The sequence below is a fragment of the Pseudophryne corroboree genome, chromosome 5 (assembly GCF_028390025.1).
Source record: "Pseudophryne corroboree isolate aPseCor3 chromosome 5, aPseCor3.hap2, whole genome shotgun sequence".
Lineage (NCBI taxonomy): Eukaryota > Metazoa > Chordata > Amphibia > Anura > Myobatrachidae > Pseudophryne > Pseudophryne corroboree.
Genome location: NC_086448.1, coordinates 812,318,967 through 812,346,027, shown reverse-complemented (window position 1 = coordinate 812,346,027; position 27,061 = coordinate 812,318,967). Strand labels below are relative to the sequence as shown.

At 40.2% G+C, this 27,061-nt stretch overlaps 1 protein-coding gene across 1 annotated transcript in view; it reads right to left on the bottom strand.

Annotated features, from left to right (window-relative positions):
• Nucleotides 1–27,061, bottom strand: part of CSMD3 (CUB and Sushi multiple domains 3) — a 1,529,921-nt gene that overhangs the window by 1,349,558 nt on the left and 153,302 nt on the right. The window contains exon 2 of the mRNA XM_063924487.1: nt 6,251–6,473. Within this exon, the coding sequence (XP_063780557.1) occupies nt 6,251–6,473 (223 nt within the window). The remainder of the gene's footprint in view (nt 1–6,250; nt 6,474–27,061) is intronic.

Below are 27,061 nucleotides of genomic sequence, written 5' to 3'. Positions count from 1 at the left end.
GTGTTGCTTAATCCTCCTTGGATTTTCTGTATCAAGGTTTTCAGCAAGCCTTTTCAGACAACCAAATTACTCCACAGTAGGCCGGCGGTGGCGGTTTACCGAGTACCCCACTCACTCGCCCACCTCGACCAATACGACCTGTAAACACCGTTATGATGCCAGCGTACTCGATACAGGGCCCCTATGGAACCTTCAGTTTACTGGAACATATGAGGGTTACCCGCAGGACACTTACTCTTTCCAGTAAAGTTGGGGTTGTTAGATAGTTCCTGAGTGACCAGCGAACTTCCCTTCCAAAAATAAAAAATTACACAAATCACGTCAGAATGTACAAATAGCGTTTGTGACCACTTTACTCTAATGGTATTTAGGTCAGATTACTAACTACTGCACACAATTACGTGTGGTCCAATCGTTCAGTACACGAGCACTATTTGTCATGTACTGAAAGACCAATGGAATCGATGTTTCCGGCCGCGATTCCTTCAGCAAGAGCTTATGGCCTATATGGGTTCTGCACCAACACCCCAGGCGTTGTGCCACTGGACTTTTATAGCGGACCTTTTACCTTACGACCTCCTGGTCTTGTTCCTTATGACCTCCTGGTCTTGTTACCTTATGGTCCGCTATACTCTAATGCTCAAATATTATTTAACCAGGGATGCCTCCCTGGCCACCGTATATGTCACTTACACGTATGTTCCTTGACGAGTACCCGACTTTCCTTTTGGTTCCACCTTAAAGTTATATAAACTTTTGTATACAAAACACACTCACTCAACACATGTACACTTTGTTTCTATATCTATTTCTGCGCAGAAATTGTCTTCAGGCCAAAAGTGTTACCAATTAGGAGCAGGATCTGTTAAACTAAATTTCAGATTTTCCAAAAAATAGATTTGCGTTATTTACCGCTGTGCGTTACTTATCGCTTTTGCGCTAATTATCGCTTTGCGCTAATTATCGCTTTGCGCTAATTCAACTTTTCGTGACTTGGGCTACGTGGGCGTAACCAGACGCTACGTTGCGTAGTGAACGCTGCGTGCGTCTGCCTTTTGGATTGCGTACGCTAGTCTTTGTTAGCGACACGTGTACGCAATGCAAAGGATCCACCGTAACACAATATATTTATTTATCAATGTAGGTGATCCCTGATCATCTACCGCAATCCACACTGCCTGCCTTGTATCTCAGACAAACCGTGTGTTTGTTCTATACTTTAACTATTACCTCTAAAATAACAGCAAATCTCTTTTTTAGCACTTTCTATCAACTATAAAAAATTGGCAAACAGGAATAGTGATATACGAAAATGAAACAGAAATGCAGATAAATGTATGCGTACGCAAGACAAAAGAAAAATAAACAGTTTTAAAAGACACAAGCGTTTTGTTCTTACTTCCGGTTACCGGATTCCTTCAGCACTCTTTACCTAAGCGAAGCAGACGCTTATCCCGTCAGCAACTGCGAGACAACCTCCCACCCTTTTGCTGGGGGATAACGTCTGCTGATCTACCTAGTGCAGATGTGAAAAGGACCGGACGAGCCCGCAATTGACAATGCTAAATTCCTTGTCGTATAAACAACCCTTATGAAGCTAAGAACACTGTACGCTGTTTATTTAAGAAATACCGTAATGATACGCTATTTGCGTAACGATCGCTCAGCCGTAGGCGAGACGCTCAAGCATCACGTTCGCTCACGGCCCAGTGATCACAGGACACGTTATTGGTTATGTCTAGGGGAAAGATTCGCTGTAACGTAGCGTACGCTAGAGACCACGAGGAGGTCACCAGCGATGCAGACGCTCACAACACTATACCTTTATGTTAAACCTTATACCGATGAAATACACTGAATACCTTAATGTGAGTACAGGGTGTAAGTGCAACCTTGTGGAACCTGACTATCTACAAAGCTGCATGAGCGTCACCGACGCTCAAATGAACACTTATCACTATAGGAAATACACAGATACTGGTTTAGGTTTCCAAGGCCTATTAACTGTATTATGTCTAATATACTTGTAAAAGGGGATAACAGTACATATGATACACTACAATATAACAGAGACTTCCTAACCACAGAACTAAACAATAAATACAAAAAGACAATACTACACTGACCTAAATGCAATACGATACAATACTATAATACTATAAGGTATTTAAGAGAAAAAGAGGAGAGAGGGAGATAGAGAGAGAGAGAGAGAGAGATTGGCTCGCAGAAAGACAATGATTATGGAGAGAACTTACGCACAAAGGGTATGATCGCCAGCGCCTCGATATCCAGCTCCCGATTATCAGCAGATAACCGTTGATGAGAGAGTGAGAGCTGGATGTGGTCGGCCTGCCTATTTATGCTCCACACACAATGCAATCTCCTGGTCCTACAATCCCATTGTCCATTGGCCGAAGGAATTCGGCCCTGCATCATAACAAAAGGTCATAGGGTGATTCATACAGGTGGGCTGTGACGATTTCCAACAGCTCAGGTGGGTGGGAAACTGGGTTTCCCGCCGCATACCTGAGTATGTGCAAATCATAGAAATGGACATAAACTTCTTATGTCCATAACTATTCGCACGAGCGATTAATACGCTCCAAACCAACACCGGAATATTGCTAATCAAATACTCTTCCGATGGGTACCAAACACTGCTGTATGATTCCTGTTAAACCCTTCGTACGATGCAAAGAGGGATTCCTCAGCTCTGGGACATTATACTTTAACCAAACTTACAGAAACTATCAAAGGGATCATGATCTATAAACTACATTAATTGTGAACATTTGTAACTAATGAGTCGCACGCTACGATCACATAAACTCTACCGTAAATGCGCATACTGCGCGTGCGAGTGCACGCTATTGCGGGTATGCGCTTCCACGGGAGAGCGTACGCATGCGCAGCACGGACCAGTGTGCGGTGCAAATATGGCAACGTGCATTGAGACATTTTTCTGACTTTGACAATGTTGTGATATAGAAAACTGTCCTCTTTTACATCTAAAGAATAAATATTCTGTAACTAGACCCATGTTCATGTATTTCAGAAGAAATAGCTTTTTTATTTTTTGCAATCTATTCAAATGCACTTCGTATTTGTTTGTATCATAAGAAAGAAAGCATTTCTTTGGTAGGCTATTGTAATAAATATACTGCTCCTTTATATATATATATATATATATATATATATATACAAAATATATACAATCACCTATGTTTTTATGTTACTCTAAACCTGTTGACGAAAACATCTACTTTAACTGGCTGCATTATTGGCCTCCAGCTATTCTGTTCCCCCTCCTCCCTCTTCCCTATTACTCCGATCGAGGGGAGGGGTAGAGTTTCACGGAATGGTGAGGTTGCATTGTGATGTCACCATGTAACCACTTCATTCTGCAAAAGTGGAGTAATAGGGGAGAGAGAGGAGGGGAAGAAGGGAGCAACTAAAGTGCCGCGGCGTGCGCCCCGTGCGATCGCAAGGCTCGCCTGCTGCTAGAAACAGCACTGTAAATTATACAGACTCATACAAAGACAAATGTGGTTCCATACAGCAGGGCAAAATAAATAGATAACGTAAATCATACCAACCAATACACAGATTAATCAAATATAAATTTCTTACAGGAAATGCAGCAGAGTCTTGAACGTACAGCCAGGAGTAGAATATCAAAATACTCAAACTGGGAAATTCAGATTGTAAATCAAAGCATAAAGTCATTTTTGGCGCACTCTTACAAATATTTAAAATAGATAAAACTAATATTAATTGTATATATTAAAATGTACAGCATTTAACAAAAATATAGATAACATAGGTTAAAAAATAAGTTTTAAAAAATTAAGCTTTTAAAATAGTTAAATAACCTCTAGCTTAACAAAGGTAATATAATAAAAAGAAAAAAATAATTCATTACAGGTTAATTGGCATATGAAGAGTTATCGCATACAGCTGACAGAAATTGTAATTTTTTGGCAATAGATACTTTTCGGTGGCACCTGTAGCATTCTAAATACAAGTCTTAAAATATCTGCTTTGCCAAGTTTTAACGTTTAATTTCAACATCTCTTTAGCTGGACATGAAAGTGCCGTTATTTTATTCACAATGAGTACTAAAAACATAACTTGATTTTTATTGAAGTATTGTTATAGAGTAAGGGTTATTCCTCTATAATTAAATGATATATTTTATATATCCTATATAATAAATGCTAATGCTGACCCACACCTCAATGGGGTGAATTCAAGAGGTTTGTGTGCCGGCATCCAGTAGATGGCGCCTGATGGAGCAAATCAAGTGTTATTTTATTCAGGCAAACACAGCCACTGACACTGATATTACTGTTCTGTTTGATGGGCTGGTAACTAGTGTATAAATACTGTTCTTAATTTTTGTCATCCTTTTCTCTACTATATTTAAAAATATTTTTGCTTCCATTCAATCTTTACTTCTGTCTGCTTTAAAAACAGCGAAATGACAATCAATGGAAAACTGTAATGGAAAAAAATAATCCAGTGATAGTTTTAATTTACGAGCAAATATCACTTCCTTCCAAAATCAATTGCTGGCATGACTTGATTTGTAGACTAAAGACATAGGATTATCTAAACTTAATTTATTCATTGAATAACAGGAAGCTTTTTTTTGCATTAAAAATGTATTTAATAGTTTTTGTTACAGAGTGGAATTTTTTTGTCTTTTCTGAAAGCTCAATTGTGTAGGGTAAAATAATTGTATAGTCTGTTAGGCAAGCATGTGAGCAAAATGAAGTTCAGTGCACAACTCCACATGGTGGTGGTTCCCAAAATTGGGTACTGTGGCACTCAGGGGTGCCTCTGGTTACTTGCAGGGGTGCACTGGGTTGGTGGTCCAAGACTAATTCAAATTATTTATGGATGTAATAGACCACTGCTTGCGGCTGCCAATCATAAAATATTTGAACGAACAATAGTGAATCTTGTTCCTCAACTTGTATCTGTTGATCTATAAACACAATATCTAAACACATTGATATATAAAAAAAAAAAATTTAATTCCTCATAAGAAACCTTTGGCCTAGGGGTGCCATGGAAAAGGTTCCCAGACTCTAGGGAACTGTGAACAAAAAAAAAACATTTGGGAACCACTGCCATATGGCCATATTTAAAACAAATTAATTATAATTGGTCATACTTAAGGAGAACTAATATGACACTAGTGATGTACTGATGTTATATACTGTACTACTATGTTTCTCTCCACTTAAATTGTTTGCTGTGTAGCTGTTTAACGTTTTGAACTATTGTAATTTTTCTGAAAAACTTCTAAAATGATAAGCAAAAGGCAACACATCAAACAACTCATTACAGGAAACTTGACAAATCAACAATTCTCCAACAGAAAAAAACAACCATTTTTTTTTTACTTTTGTTATTCAAGTACACTTACCTATTCCTACAGTAGTTGCTAAATAGTGAATGTGGACTGTCCGGTTTTTAGTAATAGTAACGCAAGTAATAAAACAGACTAACATAGTATATAGTATTTGTGGATTTTAGGACTACTGCTCAGATGAGAAAAACAAGGATTATAAGAAAGCCAAGAAAGGGGGTACAATGAAATGGTCAAAGAAAAGGTGGAAATAACATTATTTCACACATAAAAAAAAGAAAGTGGAGAAAGTGAAGAAATAAAATATGATCGTGTGGATGGTAAAAGAAGGAGGTGCAGAAACACAGATAAAAAAAGATGGCATAGAAATGGAAGGGATGAAGGCAAAGAATGGCATAGGGAAATACATAAAAGGAGGACTGGTAAAGAGGTAAAGGGTGGTAAGGGTAATAAAGAAGGGAAGCAATAAATTACAGGAGTTCCCAAACTGAGTGCTAGAGGGTACTTGCAGGGGTGCCTTGGGAATGTGGTCCAGGAACAAATCAATTTGATGGTTATTGGCAGCCACTGGCACTAGTCTTCAATATCATAAAATCCATAGACAAACTGAAACCTATCCCTGTCCACCACCACAGATCTGGATGACATGTAAGCACAGTTTAATAATCTTTTCTGAATTTCTCAACAAGAAACTTTCAACCTAGGGGTGCCGTGAAGTAAATGCTGATACTCCAGGGAACTGTGATTCAGTAAAGTGTGGGAACCACTGAGTTACAGTATTTCCAAACTACAGTACACAGTATGTTACTTCAATACCAACTAAACAAGACCTTGTCATACTTAGACAACAAATAAAACAGTGTTCATGATTACCTTGTTCTAAAATTCGTAGGGTGAGGGTGTCCATCATATAATGATAAATAATCATATTCTTCTTCAAGAGCAAATGATTGAAAGGCAATCTGGATTCTGTTTTGTTCCTCTCCCACTATTACCCATGTGCAATTTGCACCATTTGGATAGCCATATGGGAAGCCTGGGCTTTCTATAGTTCCATTCAATCCTTTTAACGTTCCACCACAAGTATATATAAATCCTGAAAGGGAAAAATATGAAACATTTTAATTTTTAAAGTTATCTATTATTATTAATCACAACATAAAAATGGCTATGGCACAAATGTAAAGAAATAAAAATTGGTAAAAACAAGCATATTATTCCAAAGCAAATATTAAATAGTAGTAGCATTATGCTGGCATAAATGTGTATTATTCAAGGATGGTCAGTGTTTATTGGTCTCAATCCTCTATCACCATGGGGATGCTACTAAAACCCTTATCCACTCATTGGTCATCTCCAGTCAAGACTACTGTAATTTCCTCTTCTGTGGCATCCCTGACAAATGCCTCTTTCCACTCAAACTTATCCTCAATGCTGCAGCCGGGCTCATCTTCCTCACCAAACATACTACGTCCTCCTCCCTTCTCTTACAAGACCTTCACTGGCTCCTCTTCTCTTTCAGAATTCAATTCAAGCTTCTTACACTCACTTACAAAGCACTCACCCACACCATCCCCACTTACATCTCTGACCTAATCTTCCTCAGCTAATGCATGCCACCTATTCTGCCTGCTGATTACTTCCTTGCACTCCTACCTCCAAGATTTTGCACGTGCTGCTCCATATCTCTGGAATTCTCTACCTCTCCCTATGAGATGCTCCAACACTCTACAAAACTTCAAACGGGCTCTCAAGACCAACTTCTTCATCAAACCCAGCAAAATCTCATCCTAGCCCTCTGTTCCACACTCACTGTCTACCCCATCTGTGTCACTCCTGTCTGTCTGCCCCTCCCCTTTAGAATGTACAATAAGCTCTCACAAACAGGGCCCTCTTCCCTCATGGGCTTTTTCTTCTCTTACTTAAACCATCTTCTACGCCATACTTCCTTCAACGGCACCAAATCCCCAATTTTTCTGCCACCCTAATACTTATTTCAGTGTCATCTGCTGATGCAGCTACGTTTATATACCCTGTACTTGTACTATATTATCTTGACCTTTAAGTTACTTTTTCTTGTTTTGCTTATTTGTTTGTGTACTCTGTAACTGGACGCTGCAAATCCCTTGTTTTGCCATATAAATAAAGAATAATAATAATAATAATAATAATAATAATCACCACAATCACTATAAGCCACAACATACCGTACAGCAGTGGTACTGTTTATTTGTTGTGTAGAAAGAGAAAAGTACTCTCTTACAGTAGTTGGGGCACTCATCCTTCCCAAATGAAACAAAGACTTAGCGTTTAATATTATTCATTAAAACACATCCATAGTAGAATGCAGCAGCAAGAAGTGAAGATTCGAAAAAATCAGAATCTAACAACAGTAAGGTTAAAAAGTAACATATTAAATTATGAATGGCAGACTTTGATCCCGCTACTTAACCACATAGAGAATGGGTATCAGTAGTCTGTCAGAAACATCTGAGATGTAATCGTCTCAGATCCAAAGCAATCATTTGAAATCTTTGATGTTGTCTAAATCACCAAAGCACAACGAAAAATACATATCCAAACAATTTATTTAATGCACAGTAAGTAGGAGACAATTCACAAAAAGTTTATGCAGAGTATCTCCATTATGCCTTACCTACATCGGGTGCTAATATTTATTAGAGACGTGCACTTGAAATTTTTCGGGTTTTGTGTTTTGGTTTTGGGTTCGGTTCCGCGGCCGTGTTCTGGGTTCGACAGCGTTTTGGCAAAACCTCACCGAATTTTTTTTGTCGGATTCGGGTGTATTTTGGATTCGGGTGTTTTTTTCAAAAAACACTAAAAAACAGCTTAAATCATAGAATGTGGGGGTCATTTTGATCCCAAAGTATTATTAACCTCAAAAACCATAATTTCCACTCATTTTCAGTCTATTCTGAACACCTCACACCTCACAATATTATTTTTAGTCCTAAAATTTGCACCGAGGTCGCTGGATGACTAAGCTAAGCGACCCTAGTGGCCGACACAAACACCTGGCCCATCTAGGAGTGGCACTGCAGTGTCATGCAGGATGTCCCTTCCAAAAATCACTCCCCAAACAGCACATGACGCAAAGAAGAAAAAAAGAGGCGCAATGAGGTAGCTGTGTGAGTAAGATAAGCGACCCTAGTGGCCGACACAAACACCTGGACCATCTAGGAGTGGCACTGCAGTGTCACGCAGGATGGCCCTTCCAAAAAACACTCCCCAAACAGCACATGACGCAAAGAAAAAAAGAGGCGCAATGAGGTAGCTGTGTGAGTAAGATAAGCGACCCTAGTGGCCGACACAAACACCTGGCCCATCTAGGAGTGGCACTGCAGTGTCACGCAGGATGGCCCTTCCAAAAAACACTCCCCAAACAGCACATGACGCAAAGAAGAAAAAAAGAGGCGCAATGAGGTAGCTGTGTGAGTAAGCTAAGCGACCCTAGTGGCCGACACAAACACCTGGCCCATCTAGGAGTGGCACTGCAGTGTCACGCAGGATGGCCCTTCCAAAAAACACTCCCCAAACAGCACATGACGCAAAGAAGAAAAAAAGAGGCGCAATGAGGTAGCTGTGTGAGTAAGATAAGCGACCCTAGTGGCCGACACAAACACCTGGCCCATCTAGGAGTGGCACTGCAGTGTCACGCAGGATGGCCCTTCCAAAAAACACTCCCCAAACAGCACATGACGCAAAGAAGAAAAAAAGAGGCGCAATGAGGTAGCTGTGTGAGTAAGATAAGCGACCCTAGTGGCCGACACAAACACCTGGCCCATCTAGGAGTGGCACTGCAGTGTCATGCAGGATGGCCCTTCCAAAAAACACTCCCCAAACAGCACATGACGCAAAGAAGAAAAAAAGAGGCGCAATGAGGTAGCTGTGTGAGTGACCTAAGCGACCCTAGTGGCCGACACAAACACCTGGCCCATCTAGGAGTGGCACTGCAGTGTCACGCAGGATGGCCCTTCCAAAAAACACTCCCCAAACAGCACATGACGCAAAGAAGAAAAAAAGAGGCGCAATGAGGTAGCTGTGTAAGTAAGATAAGCGACCCTAGTGGCCGACACAAACACCTGGCCCATCTAGGAGTGGCACTGCAGTGTCACGCAGGATGGCCCTTCCAAAAAACACTCCCCAAACAGCACATGACGCAAAGAAGAAAAAAAGAGGCGCAATGAGGTAGCTGTGTGAGTAAGATAAGCGACCCTAGTGGCCGACACAAACACCTGGCCCATCTAGGAGTGGCACTGCAGTGTCATGCAGGATGGCCCTTCCAAAAAACACTCCCCAAACAGCACATGACGCAAAGAAGAAAAAAAGAGGCGCAATGAGGTAGCTGTGTGAGTGAGCTAAGCGGCCCTAGTGGCCGACACAAACACCTGGCCCATCTAGGAGTGGCACTGCAGTGTCACGCAGGATGGCCCTTCCAAAACACACTCCCCAAACAGCACATGACGCAAAGAAAAATGAAAGAAAAAAGAGGTGCAAGATGGAATTGTCCTTGGGCCCTCCCACCCACCCTTATGTTGTATAAACAGGACATGCACACTTTAACCAACCCATCATTTCAGTGACAGGGTCTGCCACACGACTGTGACTGAAATGACGGGTTGGTTTGGACCTCCACCGAAAAAGAAGCAATTAATCTCTCCTTGCACAAACTGGCTCTACAGAGGCAATATGTCCACCTCATCATCATCCTCCGATATATCACCGTGTACATCCCGCTCCTCACAGATTATCAATTCGTCCCCACTGGAATCCACCATCTCAGCTCCCTGTGTACTTTGTGGAGGCAATTGCTGCTGGTCAATGTCTCCACGGAGGAATTGATTATAATTCATTTTAATGAACATCATCTTCTCCACATTTTCTGGAAGTAACCTCGTACGCCGATTGCTGACAAGGTGAGCGGCGGCACTAAACACTCTTTCGGAGTACACACTTGTGGGAGGGCAACTTAGGTAGAATAAAGCCAGTTTGTGCAAGGGCCTCCAAATTGCCTCTTTTTCCTGCCAGTATAAGTACGGACTGTCTGACGTGCCTACTTGGATGCGGTCACTCATATAATCCTCCACCATTCTTTCAATGGTGACAGAATCATATGCAGTGACAGTAAACGACATGTCCGTAATCGTTGTCAGGTCCTTCAGTCCGGACCAGATGTCAGCATCAGCAGTCGCTCCAGACTGCCCTGCATCACCGCCAGCGGGTAGGCTCGGAATTCTGAGCCTTTTCCTCGCACCCCCAGTTGCGGGAGAATGTGAAGGAGGAGATGTTGACAGGTCGCGTTCCGCTTGACTTGACAATTTTGTCACCAGCAGGTCTTTGAACCCCAGCAGACTTGTGTCTGCCGGAAAGAGAGATCCAAGGTAGGTTTTAAATCTAGGATCGAGCACGGTGGCCAAAATGTAGTGCTCTGATTTCAACAGATTGACCACCCGTGAATCCTTGTTAAACGAATTAAGGGCTCCATCCACAAGTCCCACATGCCTAGCGGAATCGCTCCCTTTTAGCTCCTCCTTCAATGCCTCCAGCTTCTTCTGCAAAAGCCTGATGAGGGGAATGACCTGACTCAGGCTGGCAGTGTCTGAACTGACTTCACGTGTGGCAAGTTCAAAAGGTTGCAGAACCTTGCACAACGTTGAAATCATTCTCCACTGCGCTTGAGACAGGTACATTCCACCTCCTATATCGTGCTCAATTGTATAGGCTTGAATGGCCTTTTGCTGCTCCTCCAACCTCTGAAGCATATAGAGGGTTGAATTCCACCTCGTTACCACTTCTTGCTTCAGATGATGGCAGGGCAGGTTCAGGCGTTTTTGGTGGTGCTCCAGTCTTCTGTACGTGGTGCCTGTACGCCGAAAGTGTCCCGCAATTCTTCTGGCCACCGACAGCATCTCTTGCATGCCCCTGTCGTTTTTTAAATAATTCTGCACATCCAAATTCAAGGTATGTGCAAAACATGGGACGTGCTGGAATTTGCCCTTATTTAATGCACACACAATATTGCTGGCGTTGTCCGATGCCACAAATCCACAGGAGAGTCCAATTGGGGTAAGCCATTCCGCGATGATCTTCCTCAGTTGCCGTAAGAGGTTTTCAGCTGTGTGCGTATTCTGGAAACCGGTGATACAAAGCGTAGCCTGCCTAGGAAAGAGTTGGCGTTTGCGAGATGCTGCTACTGGTGCCGCCGCTGCTGTTCTTGCGGCGGGAGTCCATACATCTACCCAGTGGGCTGTCACAGTCATATAGTCCTGACCCTGCCCTGCTCCACTTGTCCACATGTCCGTGGTTAAGTGGACATTGGGTACAACTGCATTTTTTAGGACACTGGTGAGTCTTTTTCTGACGTCCGTGTACATTCTCGGTATCGCCTGCCTAGAGAAGTGGAACCTAGATGGTATTTGGTAACGGGGGCACACTACCTCAAGAAATTGTCTAGTTCCCTGTGAACTAACAGCGGATACCGGACGCACGTCTAACACCAACATAGTTGTCAAGGCCTCAGTTATCCGCTTTGCAACAGGATGACTGCTGTGATATTTCATCTTCCTCGCAAAGGACTGTTGGACAGTCAATTGCTTGATGGAAGTAGTAAAAGTGGGCTTACGACTTCCCCTCTGGGATGACCATCGACTCCCAGCAGCAACAACAGCAGCGCCAGCAGCAGTAGGCGTTACACGCAAGGATGCATCGGAGGAATCCCAGGCAGGAGAGGACTCGTCAGAATTGCCAGTGACATGGCCTGCAGGACTATTGGCATTCCTGGGGAAGGAGGAAATTGACACTGAGGGAGTTGGTGGGGTGGTTTGCGTGAGCTTGGTTACAAGAGGAAGGGATTTACTGGTCAGTGGACTGCTTCCGCTGTCGCCCAAAGTTTTTGAACTTGTCACTGACTTATTATGAATGCGCTGCAGGTGACGTATAAGGGAGGATGTTCCGAGGTGGTTAACGTCCTTACCCCTACTTATTACAGCTTGACAAAGGCAACACACGGCTTGACAAATGTTGTCCGCATTTCTGTTGAAATACTTCCACACCGAAGAGCTGATTTTTTTGGTATTTTCACCAGGCATGTCAACGGCCCTATTCCTCCCACGGACAACAGGTGTCTCCCCGGGTGCCTGACTTAAACAAACCACCTCACCATCAGAATCCTCCTTGTCAATTTCCTCCCCAGCGCCAGCAACACCCATATCCTCCTCATCCTGGTGTACTTCAACACTGACATCTTCAATCTGACTATCAGGAACTGGACTGCGGGTGCTCCTTCCAGCACTTGCAGGGGGCGTGCAAATGGTGGAAGGCGCATGCTCTTCACGTCCAGTGTTGGGAAGGTCAGGCATCGCAACCGACACAATTGGACTCTCCTTGTGGATTTGGGATTTCGAAGAACGCACAGTTCTTTGCGGTGCTTTTGCCAGCTTGAGTCTTTTCATTTTTCTAGCGAGAGGCTGAGTGCTTCCATCCTCATGTGAAGCTGAACCACTAGCCATGAACATAGGCCAGGGCCTCAGCCGTTCCTTGCCACTCCGTGTGGTAAATGGCATATTGGCAAGTTTACGCTTCTCCTCCGACAATTTTATTTTAGATTTTGGAGTCCTTTTTTTACTGATATTTGGTGTTTTGGATTTTACATGCTCTGTACTATGACATTGGGCATCGGCCTTGGCAGACGACGTTGCTGGCATTTCATCGTCTCGGCCATGACTAGTGGCAGCAGCTTCAGCACGAGGTGGAAGTGGATCTTGATCTTTCCCTAATTTTGGAACCTCAACATTTTTGTTCTCCATATTTTAATAGGCACAACTAAAAGGCACCTCAGGTAAACAATGGAGATGGATGGATACTAGTATACTTATGGATGGACGAGCGACTGCCGACACAGAGGTAGCTACAGCCGTGGACTACCGTACTGTGTCTGCTGCTAATATAGACTGGATGATAATGAGATAAAATTAATATATATATATATATATAATATCACTAGTACTGCAGCCGGACAGGTATATATATTTATTATGTAATGACTGATGACGGACCTGCTGGACACTGTCAGCTCAGCAGCACCGCAGACTGCTACAGTAAGCTACTATAGTAGTATGTATCAAGAAGAAAGAGAAAAAAAAAAAAACACGGGTAGGTGGTATACAATTATGGATGGACCAGCGACTGCCGACACAGAGATAGCTACAGCCGTGGACTACCGTACTGTGTCTGCTGCTAATATAGACTGGATGATAATGAGATGAAATTAATATATATATATATATATATAATATCACTAGTACTGCAGCCGGACAGGTATATATATTTATTATGTAATGACTGATGACGGACCTGCTGGACACTGTCAGCTCAGCAGCACCGCAGACTGCTACAGTAAGCTACTATAGTAGTATGTATCAAGAAGAAAGAGAAAAAAAAAACCACGGGTAGGTGGTATACAATTATGGATGGACCAGCGACTGCCGACACAGAGGTAGCTACAGCCGTGGACTACCGTACTGTGTCTGCTGCTAATATAGACTGGATGATAATGAGATGAAATTAATATATATATATATATATATATATATATAATATCACTAGTACTGCAGCCGGACAGGTATATATATTTATTATGTAATGACTGATGATGGACCTGCTGGACACTGTCAGCTCAGCAGCACCGCAGACTGCTACAGTAAGCTACTATAGTAGTATGTATCAAGAAGATAGAAAAAAAAAAAACACGGGTAGGTGGTATACATATACAATTATATATATATTATATACAATTATATATATATATATATATATATTAAACTGGTGTTGATTAATTAAACTGGTGGTCAGGTCACTGGTCACACTATCAGCAACTTGCAAGTAGTACTCCTAAGCAGACAATCACAATATATACTGGTGGTCAGTGTGGTCACAATGGCAGTGTGGCACTCTGGCAGCAGAGTGCCAGCAAAAGTGTGCACTGTACGTTAAAATATGTACTCCTGCTCTCAGACTCTAACTGCTCCCCACTGTCTCCCCCACAAGTCAGATATACAGTCACACTATCACTTCAGCAAGTAGTAGTACTCCTCCTAATGCTCCCCAAAATTACTAAAGTAAATAATACTGTGTCTCTCTCTACTCTAGTCTCACTCTCTATAAACGGAGAGGACGCCAGCCACGTCCTCTCCCTATCAATCTCAATGCACGTGTGAAAATGGCGGCGACGCGCGGCTCCTTATATAGAATCCGAGTCTCGCGATAGAATCCGAGCCTCGCGAGAATCCGACAGCGGGATGATGACGTTCGGGCGCGCTCGGGTTAACCGAGCAAGGCGGGAAGATCCGAGTCGCTCGGACCCGTGTAAAAAAACCTGAAGTTCGGGCGGGTTCGGTTTCCGAGGAACCGAACCCGCTCATCTCTAATATTTATACATTTTTAATAAGACCTACCCCCTCTTACATTAATCCTTCCTGTGCTTTGGGTAATCCCCATCCCTCCCCTTGGGACACAAAACATTTATTTATTACTCCCCTCCCTCCATAGTATGCCTATGTCGAAACATAAATTACTCCAAATGCAAGCTTCAAAAACAACTCACACAGAGTAAAAAAAAAAAAAGTTTATTACTATCAAAACAACACTTCTCAAAAAATGTAAAAACTATATAGACCGTTCCGATTGTGAGATGCTTCATTTATAAAGGGTTTAAATAGCAACATAAGTCAAGCTAATAATTCCAAATAGCAATGAAAGCTCACAGAAAATAAAATATGTTTTCTATTATATAAAAATGATACTGTCAAGATACAATTAATCCCGGCTAATAAGGTGTGTCGTGTATAAAATGACATGTCAATTATATTATTTACCCTTATTTTCCATAACTTAATTGTACATTAAAATGTATGATATTCTTCATGTCTTGGGATAAGAACAGAGTAAATCATATTACTCTTAATTTTATTAAGTATAATCTTACTGCAAATTGAGGAGAATGAATGAATTATGATATCTTGCGGTCTATGGAGATGTCACTACAGTAAATTAAATATAATTTAACTTTTTATCCTAGTAAATCATCAGCCACCATTTCAAGAAATCAAAGTCAGAAATAGAAAAAATTGTTAGATTTTTTTTTCTGTCTTAGGATATGAAATAGATGCAGAGTGCCTGATTATGAATTGAATGATTTTGTGCTTTTTAAAATCCAAGTCACTATCATCATCTTGATGATTCTGCCTGGGGTTTTACAACCCAGTTTACAATATATTGCCTAAAAGTGCAATTGGTGATATTGCCCCTATTAACACTGGTTATGGGGTATATTCAATTGAGGTCGAATCCATTCCGACATGCATTTTTCGTAATGCATCCGACAAGGGCTATTCAATGCCCATCTCAATTCGACTTTAAAAAAAGTCGAATTGAGATGAGGGACCGGAGAGGGGGGAGGCCAGCGGGGAGACAGGGAGACAGCCGCAGGCAGATGGGGAACTGCAGCATTGCAGGAGGATGTAGCACAGCCGCCAGACCTCATGGCAGCATCCACCCGGCTCCAGCTGGGTGGACGCTGCCGTGAGCGTCGGCTGTGCCACATCCTCCTGCAGCATTGTGCTGTAGTGCTGCTGTCCCCCATCTGCCCGTGGCTCTCCCCCCTCTCCTCCTCTCAGGTCCCTCATCTCAGTTCGACTTTTTATTAAGTCGAACTGAGATGGTCGGAAACGAGGCCAAAACCTGTCGAATTTGGCCCCGTTTCCCTCAGAAGCACGTGAATCGGCAGCTATTCCACCAATTCATGTACTATTCAACAAGTCGAATTCCCCGACTTGTTGAATAAAAAAGCTGGGGACTGAATAGGTCGTCATGTATCATTGCACCAGCTCCTAAGTTGCCGAAATCGAAATGGCATACCATAGGCGTATGTATGCCTGTGTATGGGTCTCACTCAGTTGGTTTTTATGAGAATATGTCCTTACTGTACTTTTCCTGTGTTTGTGTTCCTTCTCCTGTCCAAATCCAGACTCTCTAATTGAAAGAGTGACATGAGTGAAATATGTTGAACACTGTATGGACGTTTGCAATTTTTCAAGTGTGCGTGCAGTACAGAAATTCAACTGTTATACTAAGGAAACAGATATCACCAGTCAAAATACAGACACTGGAATCCCAACTCCTATCAGAATGCCAATGCCGGGATCCTGAGAGAAGATTGACGCAGGAATCACAACAGCTGGCATTCCGACCGTAAGTATATAGGGCCAGGTAGGATAGGTTTAGGCACCACCCCGGGGGCTAGGTTTAGCCTGTGGGGGGTAAGGAGGTAAGTGTTAGGCATCCCCGAGGGGAGGTTAGGTTTAGGCACTAAGGGGGAGGGTTAGGGTTAGGCTGTGGGGAGGGAGGATTTGCGTTAGGGATTAGCGGAGACAGGGGAACATACTTACCTCGCCTCATTCATAGTTACAATGTTAGTGAGGTTGAAAAGAGGCAAAATGCCCATTGGGTTCAACCTGTGTTCTGTGTTAAGCTGTTCATATTATAATGCACCAGCTGAAGTACTGGTTTAGTACCAATTGACAACTATGGTTCTTCCCACTCCCAGATATTAATGTCACTATGTTAAATCCTCTAACCCTGGATACTTCTTCCAGTAACAAATCTGTTCAATCCATTTTTAAATGCATTTACAGAGTCTGTCGTTATTATCTTCTCCGGCAGGGAGTTCAAAATCTTTATTGCACTTACCGTGAAGAACCCTTTCCTACGTTGTGTACATAATTTTCTCTCCTCTAGCCTCAGCGAGTGCCCACGTGTCCTATACAGAGTTCTTTTAATAAACAAATACCCTGCGAACTCCTTGTTATGACCCTTTACATATTTGAAGATATTAATAATGTCTCCTCTTAGACACCTCTTTTCTAGTGTATACATATTTAACCTAGTAAGCCTTTCCACCTACTCCAGTGTCTCTAACTCTTTAATCAATTTAATAGCTCGCCTTTGAACTCTTTCTAGATCCCCGATATCTTTTTTTATAATATGGTGCCCAAAATTGAACACAATATTCAAGATGTGGACGTATCAATGCTTTGAACAGTGGCAGGATTTCATCCTTGTCCCTTATCTCAATGCCCCATTTTATGCACGCAAGCACTTTACTTGCCTTTTTTGCTGCATTTTGACATTGTGTACTGTTATTAAGCCTATTATCTATGAGCACCCCCAAACCTTTGTCCACCACAGTTACCCCTATATTTTCTCCATTTAGAGTGTAGGATGCATGTGTGTTTTTTGTTTTTTGTCCCAAAATGCATAACTTTGCATTTTTCTATATTGAACCTCATTCTCCATTTAGACGCCCAAGTTTCAAGTTTAAATAAGTCATTCTGTAGGGACTCCACATCGCTTTCTGACTTAAATACCTTATACAGTTTAGTATTGATACTGTGCTTTCCAGGCCTATTCCTAGATCATTGATAGATATATATTAAACAGTATCTGGCCAAGTACAGACCCTTGTAGTATTCTGCTGACTACTGGTGCCCAGCTGGAGAACATCCCGTAGACCACTACTCGCTGTACTCTGTTATCCAGCCAATTACCTATCCATGTACAAATAGTATATCCTAGGCCAAGTTCCCTTAATTTTATGATAAGTCTCCTGTAAGGCACTGTATAGAAGGCTTTTGCAAAATCTAAATACACAACATCCACTGCTTTTCCCAGGTCAATAGTCTCGCTCACTTCCTCGTAGAAGCTAATTAAGTTAGTTTGACATGATCTGTCCCTTACAAACCCATGCTGACTTTTCCAAATAATCTTATTAACCTGCAGATAATCCTCTAGGCTATCCCTCAAAATACCTTCCAATATTTTACCCTCTATAGAGGTTTAGCAAAGCTCCCAATTCATCTTTTAATGGGCCTATGTTCTCCTTCTTTAACCTTTTACTGTTTATGTATTTCTAAAACTTTCTAGGATTGGGTTTACTCTCTATAGCGATTTGCTTTTTGTTTACAATTTTAGCCCTTATTACTTTTTTAAATTTTTTATTGCATTCCTTATAATGCTGGAATGACTCCTCCCCTTAGTTAGATTTAAATGTTTTGAAAGCACACCTCTTTTTAGCCTTTGATTCTTTGACCTCCTTATTAAGCCACACTGGCTTGTGTTTAGTACTCCTGCATCTACTGCTCATGGGAATGAATTTGTGAATATTGTTATTAAGCAACCCTTTGAAAGTAACCCACATTTCCGTTGTGTATTTTCAATGAAACAAAACTTGCCAGTCAATGTCGTTTAGTGCCTGTCTCAGCATATTGAAGTTAGCTTTACTTAAGTTGAATGTTTTAGATGTTCCCTTATAGCTGTTTCTTGAAACTGATGTCGAATGTGAGCATACACTGTTTCCCAAGGTCTCCCCAACTTTAGTGTTTCATATAATGTCCACATTATTGGTAATAACATGGTCCAGAATAGTTTTACCTCTAGTTGGATCCTCGACTAATTCACTGAGTCAAGTATTAATCCTTTAATGTATTTAAGAACCTGCTGCTCCTAGTTTTTACACATGAATGGTTACTCCAATTTATATCCGGATAGTTAAAATCCCCTAACACTAGGATGTCCCCCATTACCGCAGCTTTTGCAGTTTGCAGTAAAAGTTGTTCCTCCTCATGTATGCTAATATCTGGTTGCTTGTAGCACGTGCCAATGACTAGTTTCTTTGCTTCTGTGCCCCAACTTGTGATCTCAACCCATAGTGACTCCACGTTATCTCCAGTTCCCTTGTAAATACCATTTACAAAGTTTGGTTACAGAGATGGTTTAACAAAGAGATATACCCCTCCTCCCATTTTGGTAACCTCATTCCTCCTGAAAAGAGAATATCCCTCCAAATTTGCAACCCAGTCATGACAGTTGTCCCACCATGTTTCCATAATACCTATAATATCATACTGAGATTCTGATCCAAGCCATTCAAATTCCATTTCAGGATTTCACAAATCAGGATGCAGGCATCAGAATTGTGACTGCTGGCATCCTGTCTGGCGGTCATTCATACTGAGCCCATTCAACCTTTATGTTCAGGAGTTAATGTTAAGTGCAAATTGATCATTTATATAAACAGCCAAATTCATTAATTCAGTGGGTCATTGTCTGCTGCCTAAATCATAGTGGATATGGGTAAAATTAACACTACTAAATATTAATTGTTCCTGGCACTAATCTACAAATTAACAAACTTAACCTTGACATAAACACCACATATATTTTTTACATGTATCGGTTATCCTTTGAAAGGAATATTTAAATGAATAAAGTGATTGAAAAATCAGAATGATTATTTCTATTAAAATATGTAATTTTCTAAGTCACAAATTCAAGTGCAACAAAAACAAAAGGTGGTTGCATATTAACACTTAACAGAGTCCTTAAACAGCAGTGCATTCAACAAATCCACTGGAGACCACCCACACATATCTCGAAGATGGATGAGTTTCTTCTTCCTACAAACAACTAATTGAAGATTTTAATGTATTCTCAAATTAAACATCTCCTAGAGGGAAATAGTCCATACTCGCACCATCTTAGCTTTCATACGAATGCAAATTGGAAGATGTGTTCTGCATATTTATCTTCTATTCATTCATTTATGGCAGTTCAGTCTGAACACTTCACTAAGGATTAGATTTCCATTGTTTTCATAAGAATAGTTTCCATCATGAGAACTATTTCTTTTATGGTAACTTCAGCTTACAGTAGCTGTTACTAATTTAAAAAAATAAATAAAATAATAATAACCTGTAATGTAGTGTTAATGTTCCAAAAGGAACAGCATTTAATCATACTACACTCAGAACATATTCATGTCATTGTTACCTTAAATGCAAACAGCAAATCAGAGCATTTTGTAAATTACTTCATCATATACATTTTATATTTGTATCTGGAGTAAACATTCATTTATGGATATAGGATTTTATGTATGTATGTAAAGCTCTAAAATTAAATTAAAATAAAATGGCTAAAAAATGTACCAATAGTTTATGCAATATATGATGTAAATGACGTAAGTATTAAATAAGTGTTTTAATGCATAGTTTTAATAATAAATTCAGAAGATAAAAACAGTAGACATTAATGGAGGCATGTACGCTCTCCCCCCAAAAAATGTATAAAAAACAAAACAAAGATAATGTAATATTCTATACAAATTGGGTATTATAAATAACATATTACTGGATCAATAAGATTTACAATATAAAACTAAATTCTAAAATTGCCATTAATAGCTGTTATAAAAATCTATACTACTGTAAATCAACATTACTTAATCAGATTACATAAATATAAAACACAATTTCTTCTGGTGGAAATTCAATAGTACATATTGAAAACAATAGAACATGGCTCTATAGTTGCAATTTCATTAAACTATATTTCCATATATTTTTGTTTTTAGTATTAACTACAATTAATTTTGATTATCAGATTTTAGGGTAATTTTTTGCTAATTTTGATTTTTTAATTTCTGTCTAAATTTTCATTGTTATCTTCTGCCTTAACATGGCCACCATTAGATTATATGACCAACCATCCAACCAGTTGCTGGTTGGAATGAAAATCTGGGAATGTATGGGAGAAAATGACAAGCAACTATTAGCTAACAAATGCTGGAAAATGGACAAATATGGTTGATCTGAAAAACTGATTAAATCAATTTGATTTAACTAATTTGTCCGAATGATATTTTTTTCTGTCTTCAAGAATTTGAAAGCAATTGTCGGCTTCCATGCATTGCCAGATTTTCATTCCAACCAGCCAACTACTGTTGCTAGATGGTTGGACAGATAATCTTAATGTGTATGGACAACTTTATTTTTAGTAACTAATATACTTACATATTGATTAAGCATGTTTATGGAGTTATATGTCTTTATGTTGTGTAAGATGCTACAAAAACTATCACGGATTGTGACTTTATAACATTTTTATATACAAATAAGCCACAATATGTGTGGAACTTGAGGCAATGTTGGTGTGTTTTTGTTTTATACTTTACTTTTATTATTACCACTGTCTTCATTGATTTTTTTTACTCTTCCTCTGGTGCCTCCTACCACAAATTGCAATCATTCAATATGACAAGAGTGTGTGCACTGGCTTTTAATTGGCCAAAGACAGTGACTGATTTGAAGGAATGACAGCACACACTTTCAAAGAAGTTGTACAATATGAAAAATTATGAAGGTAGTTCAATAAATAAGGTAACAAGACCTCTTATTGCATACTTCTCAATATACATATAATCAATGGTATAGCCTTGGTATAGATTATTTTCCACATACTGTAACCCCCAAATTTGTCTAAGCATTTGTTCTAATGGTACACAAAGGCATTTATTCCGGCATAGAAGAGATCAGTGTCAAGTGCCTGAAGCCAGGACATGACAGCTTGCTGAACGTCATAGTCAGTTGCAAATTTCCTTCTACCCAGATACTTATTCAATGGTCCAAAGAGATGGAAATCACTCAGTGCCAGGTCAGGGCTGCAGGGAGTAGGTACCAGTACCTCACAATGGTAGCACTTTAACAACTCACACGTCTGTTATCAAAGGCAATGCACCAAACCAAATCTGTTTCTGTGACATTATGTTCTCACTGTATACCTCAACAAGTTGGTGATGAATTTCAGCTGCTGATGGAACACTTAGATGCAGAAATCTGACCACACTATGCACCTCAATGTGTGACCATGACCATGCTTGACCATGTCTCTGCCAGCCTTGCCATCTTACACCTGATGTTGGGACAGTATGATTGCTATGAGGCACAGTCTAATGGCCATGAGGGGAAGCAATGGTCTACCTGCTGTGGCCTGGCGGGTAATTAGAATGAAATACAAAACATTACACATGAGAGAGATCTTGTTACCTTACTTATTGAACCACCCTATTAAAAGAGAAAGGATAAATAAAAAAAGAGAGGGTAAGTGCTGATTTGATTTACTACATGGCAGCTGACTGGCCACTACCACTAATGAACACATTGTTGGACATTACTTGTAGCTGGCACCTTATTGGACATTACAATTAATGGGCATTTTACTAGGCAATATGATGAATGGCCATTGTTTTGGGGAATTGCTGTTAATAGGATCTTTAATGAACATTACTATTACGTGTAATCTTTCTGGTCACTAATATAAGGATTGCTGCAGTTACAGTATAATATGTTAATTCTGTATTAAGTACATACTGTAGACAATAACAAATATCAATTAATGTGAGACTGATGAGCTGCGGATGCGGTGTCACCATGATAAAAAATTTATCATGCTTTAATTATTTAGCTGACACATAAGTGTGGAGTACCTCTAGATTCTTGCTCGTCCAATTTTGGGAGCCCCTCTTTGACTCTATGCACTATTTCTGTCTTTCCTGGTTTTCAGTCGGGCAGCAGTACAACCCTTTTAAGCTCAAATATAATTTATGAAATATATTTTAGAAATGTTTCATGGATCTATAAGCATGAAGACTTTTTTTTCCTTTTCATTCTTTTTACCATAAAATATTACTTGGACGGGGCTAGTTCAGCAAAAGCCTATGGAACAAGAACTATTGCACAACTGTCAACGATCACCCAACAGAGTTAAGAAGAATCAAAGAAGTGGCCGGTATATGTTGGCTGAAAACATATTTCCTCAGCCTCCGGCATGCACCGGCCTCTCACACTGTCCCAGCGTCTTGTCTGGAAATTGATAAAATTTAGAACTGAGCTATAAAAATCCATGGGAGATTAGACCTTTGACATATACAACATTTGCCTGAAAAATTTCTTGGAATGAAGATAACATAATAGAGAACTTGCCTTATTTAGGCTCCCAAGCTTTTGCATTTTAAAAGCTCTGTGGCTGCTGCATCAAGTATAATAATACTGACTTTACTCCAACCCCTCCCAGGCACCACAATTATTACATTGTCAGTATTATCATGGGATGGTCGATCAGATTGACAGCTCAGGGAGTTTTGTGAGTGCACACACTGTAAGCTAGTCTCAGGATAATCATCACAGTGATAGAGTTCTTATATTTCATTACCCTAGACGAGACGTATGCCTGTAATCCACCTCTCAAAGAATATCAATTACAAAGAACATTTAATCACATGAAACAAAATAAATAAAAATAAAAACAATATCTTGACTAAGTATTTCTATCATTTACACCATCTCAGTACTAACACAAATGACACCAGTTACAGTGTCAAACACAGAATTTCTAGAGGGGGGTTTCCATATGCAATCCACAATCTCCTGCTCTTGCAACAAGTGTGGGAGCAGTAGAAGAAACTAGTACCAACCCTGGAACATATATGTGTACATTAGTCTTTTTAAACACTAGATAGTGTATGGAATGCAGTATTAGTGATTAACAATATAGATGGTCTATAGTATAGATTGTATCAAACATATTTAACTAATAGAAATAACATAAGTGGTCAGTAAAAGGTTAAACATCTCATAATAAATAAATACACAGACAAAATAGAATCAGTAGAGATAGAACTGCACTTTCCAAACACACATTCTCCCAACTCATGGTAAGGCTCCTCTTTCTTATTCCTGGCAGCTACTCTCCGGTCCAGTGCACTGATTGAGCACTCAGATCCACACACACAGCAAACTTTGTAGAAGACGCTTCTACCACTGGGCATGTGCAGCAGCTCTGCTCTTTCCCTTAAACTGCATGTTGTGGCTGCAGCTCTTATAATAATTTTATATGCTATTGTTATAATTTGAACTGCTGGCCAATAGGAGGGGGGTTTCCGGACAACCAGAACCCCCCCACCTGCATTTGCCTATGAGTTACTGAGACACAAAGATGTTGAGTTTTAGCAATCCAATAAAAGATAAATATGTTTCCCACCTTTGGCTGTGCTAATGCATCACATGATACCTTGCAGATTGTTGGTTTTTCACAGAAATATGATGACAAAAGTACAAAATCTACTCCAACGTTCTCCTTACGATCCTTCTTAAGAACACCCCTTATCTAATTATAGATTGTCTGCTTTTTCTCCTCATATGCTGCTTTCTGACGTCTCATTTAAGCTCATCACATTAAGGGGATATCTTCAGTGCGGCTATTACTACATTACATTCTGATTTGCAATCACAATAGAGCAAAATACTCTTTGAAAGTAGTGTTAGAGGGATGGATATGGAATATCAACATACAAAATGTTGACAAGTACAAGAGGGACAGTGGTACTGTATGGTGAACCCAAGATGATGACATGGTAGTAATCGGATGTTAAGCATCATAACTGTGTCAACTTTAGAACTTTAAACATGATGGTTGCACCACAATAGTGTTATGGCTATGTCTCCAGGATGGTTTTAATAACTGTGGAAGACTTGATTGCCCCCTAGCTACCAGGTCTCGGGAAGCAGTCAGGACCCTGGCTGACGGGAACCTGGCAGTCAGAATACCGATGCCGGCATTCCGACACCAGTCTAATTGCCAACACCAGCATCCAGAAAGGGAGCAAGATCCTGGTGCCGTAATCCTGACAACTGGGATCCCGAATGAGGACACACCGCCCCACTGCAAAGGAAAGCTGCGGGAAAGGGGGGGGGGTTAGGTTTAGGCTGCGGGGGGAGAGTGTTAGGCTGCGTCCCGGAGGATTAGGGTTAAACTGTGGAAAGGGGGGTTAGGGTTAGTCATCCTCCTCGAAGAGCTAGGGTTACGCTACGGGTAGGGGAGTTTAGGTTTAGGCACCTTCAGAGGGGGTTTAGGGTTAGGCATAAATGCGTCCAGGAACGTTGGGATTAAGGGGGTGGGGAGAGGATAGAACACCCTTAACTCACCCCTTTCGGCCTTTCTAAGTTCGGCATCACAGCGTCGCTATTTTGACAGCCTTAATACCACATGGCGGTATCTCATACTGATCCCCAGCTCTCTATATATTGTTATATAGAAAGTAAATGGTACATACAGCATCTATTCACTGCAGCTCTGCTATACAAGGCAACAGTTTATAGACAATACCACCCAAATTTCATACTGTGTGACAGACATGTCTGTGTGTAGGATGGCAGGACAGATATATCAAATTGGGAATGTGCCACCTAAGTCGAGATAGGTTGGACAGAGGATTGCTAATAAAAAAAATATATCTTTTTAAACTCTTGGTAAACTGCCAGCAGTTCTAATGTCCAAATTCAATTATCCATGACCTCCATCTACAGAAGTCATGTGTTACATTAGCGAGAGCTTTTCTGTCTATTTTAATTGCTACATTTGCAACATTCACTGCAATGTCTGGCGGTAATTCTGCATGATGCAACTTTTGGGAACTGCATGGAAAATTGGGGAAAACACACTGGACCTTTTTCTTAACAGTGACAAAATGATATTACCCTAGTGATGTTCATCAAATGAAATCCTGTAGATTATATCTGGGTAGACAAAAATATCACTGATGGAAATGCTAACTTAATGCAAATCTTGGATTGAATAGGAAAAAGTCACATTAAGCAATTTGCGTCCAAGTTGCATCTAATTGAATTTGGCCCTAAATGTGTGCATTTGCCCCACTTTCAATCTGTGCATATAATTAGATTTCTACAGTGCCACTTTATTGGGCATTGTGCCCAATCTGACAATTTAAGGCAGCACCACTTAAAAGTAGGAACTTGTACCTATCACAATCAGGGGCATCTTGATATGCTAAATGTTTATGTGTCTGGAAACAACAGATGCAGTGATTCAATAATAGGTAAATCTTGACACAAAAGAGTAGGAAAATTAAAGGACAGTTGCAGTACAAAACACAATCACTGAAAATAAAATGCAATTTTTTATATACTTTTTTATATATATTATGTTTGGTGATTTAAAAGACAACAATACAATATGTAAATTTATACAAATCATTGTTCTAGAATTATAACTAAAAAATATTGCTTTCCATTTAGGCACATAAAACATTAAGGAGGAGAGGTATCAGGAGGAGATTTATCAAACCTTGGAGAGAGATAAAGTGGAGAGGGTTGGTACTTTATCTCTCTTAAATGTATTTCTCTCCAATGTTTGATACAACTCCCCTAAAAGAGTAAAAACACATCAGATAATAAGATCAGAAAATGAAATAAATCATCAAGACACTCTTGAAACTGTTGTAAACAAATTCTCTTTGGAGACATTTGATGCTTTTTGACCTTCTTAATGGTAAAACGTTAAAAGCCGCCAGCTATATAAAATGCTTAACTATGCACTACGGCCCATATGTCTGCTTAAACATCACAGGGGTCATTTGTAAAATATTCCCTGCCGTGATACTGATTTATCAAACACAAAAACATCTAAGTGTCGCTTTTCATGCAATTCCCCTATAAATTATGTTATTTACACTTAAGCAACTAACTGTACACATGCTGATATAGTGTTTGTCAAGCAATTGTCACTTTTAAGAAGCTGCCGAGTGGGCCACTGTTTTGGCGGGAGCCGCAGACAATGGCTGTTAAACAAAACAATCACCACATTTTTTGATGTTGTCTAACAGGAAAACAAAAATACAAAATAATCAAGTAAAGTTCACAAAAAGCAATAAATAAAACATCCAACATACCAATTCATTTTGATCACTTTCTATAG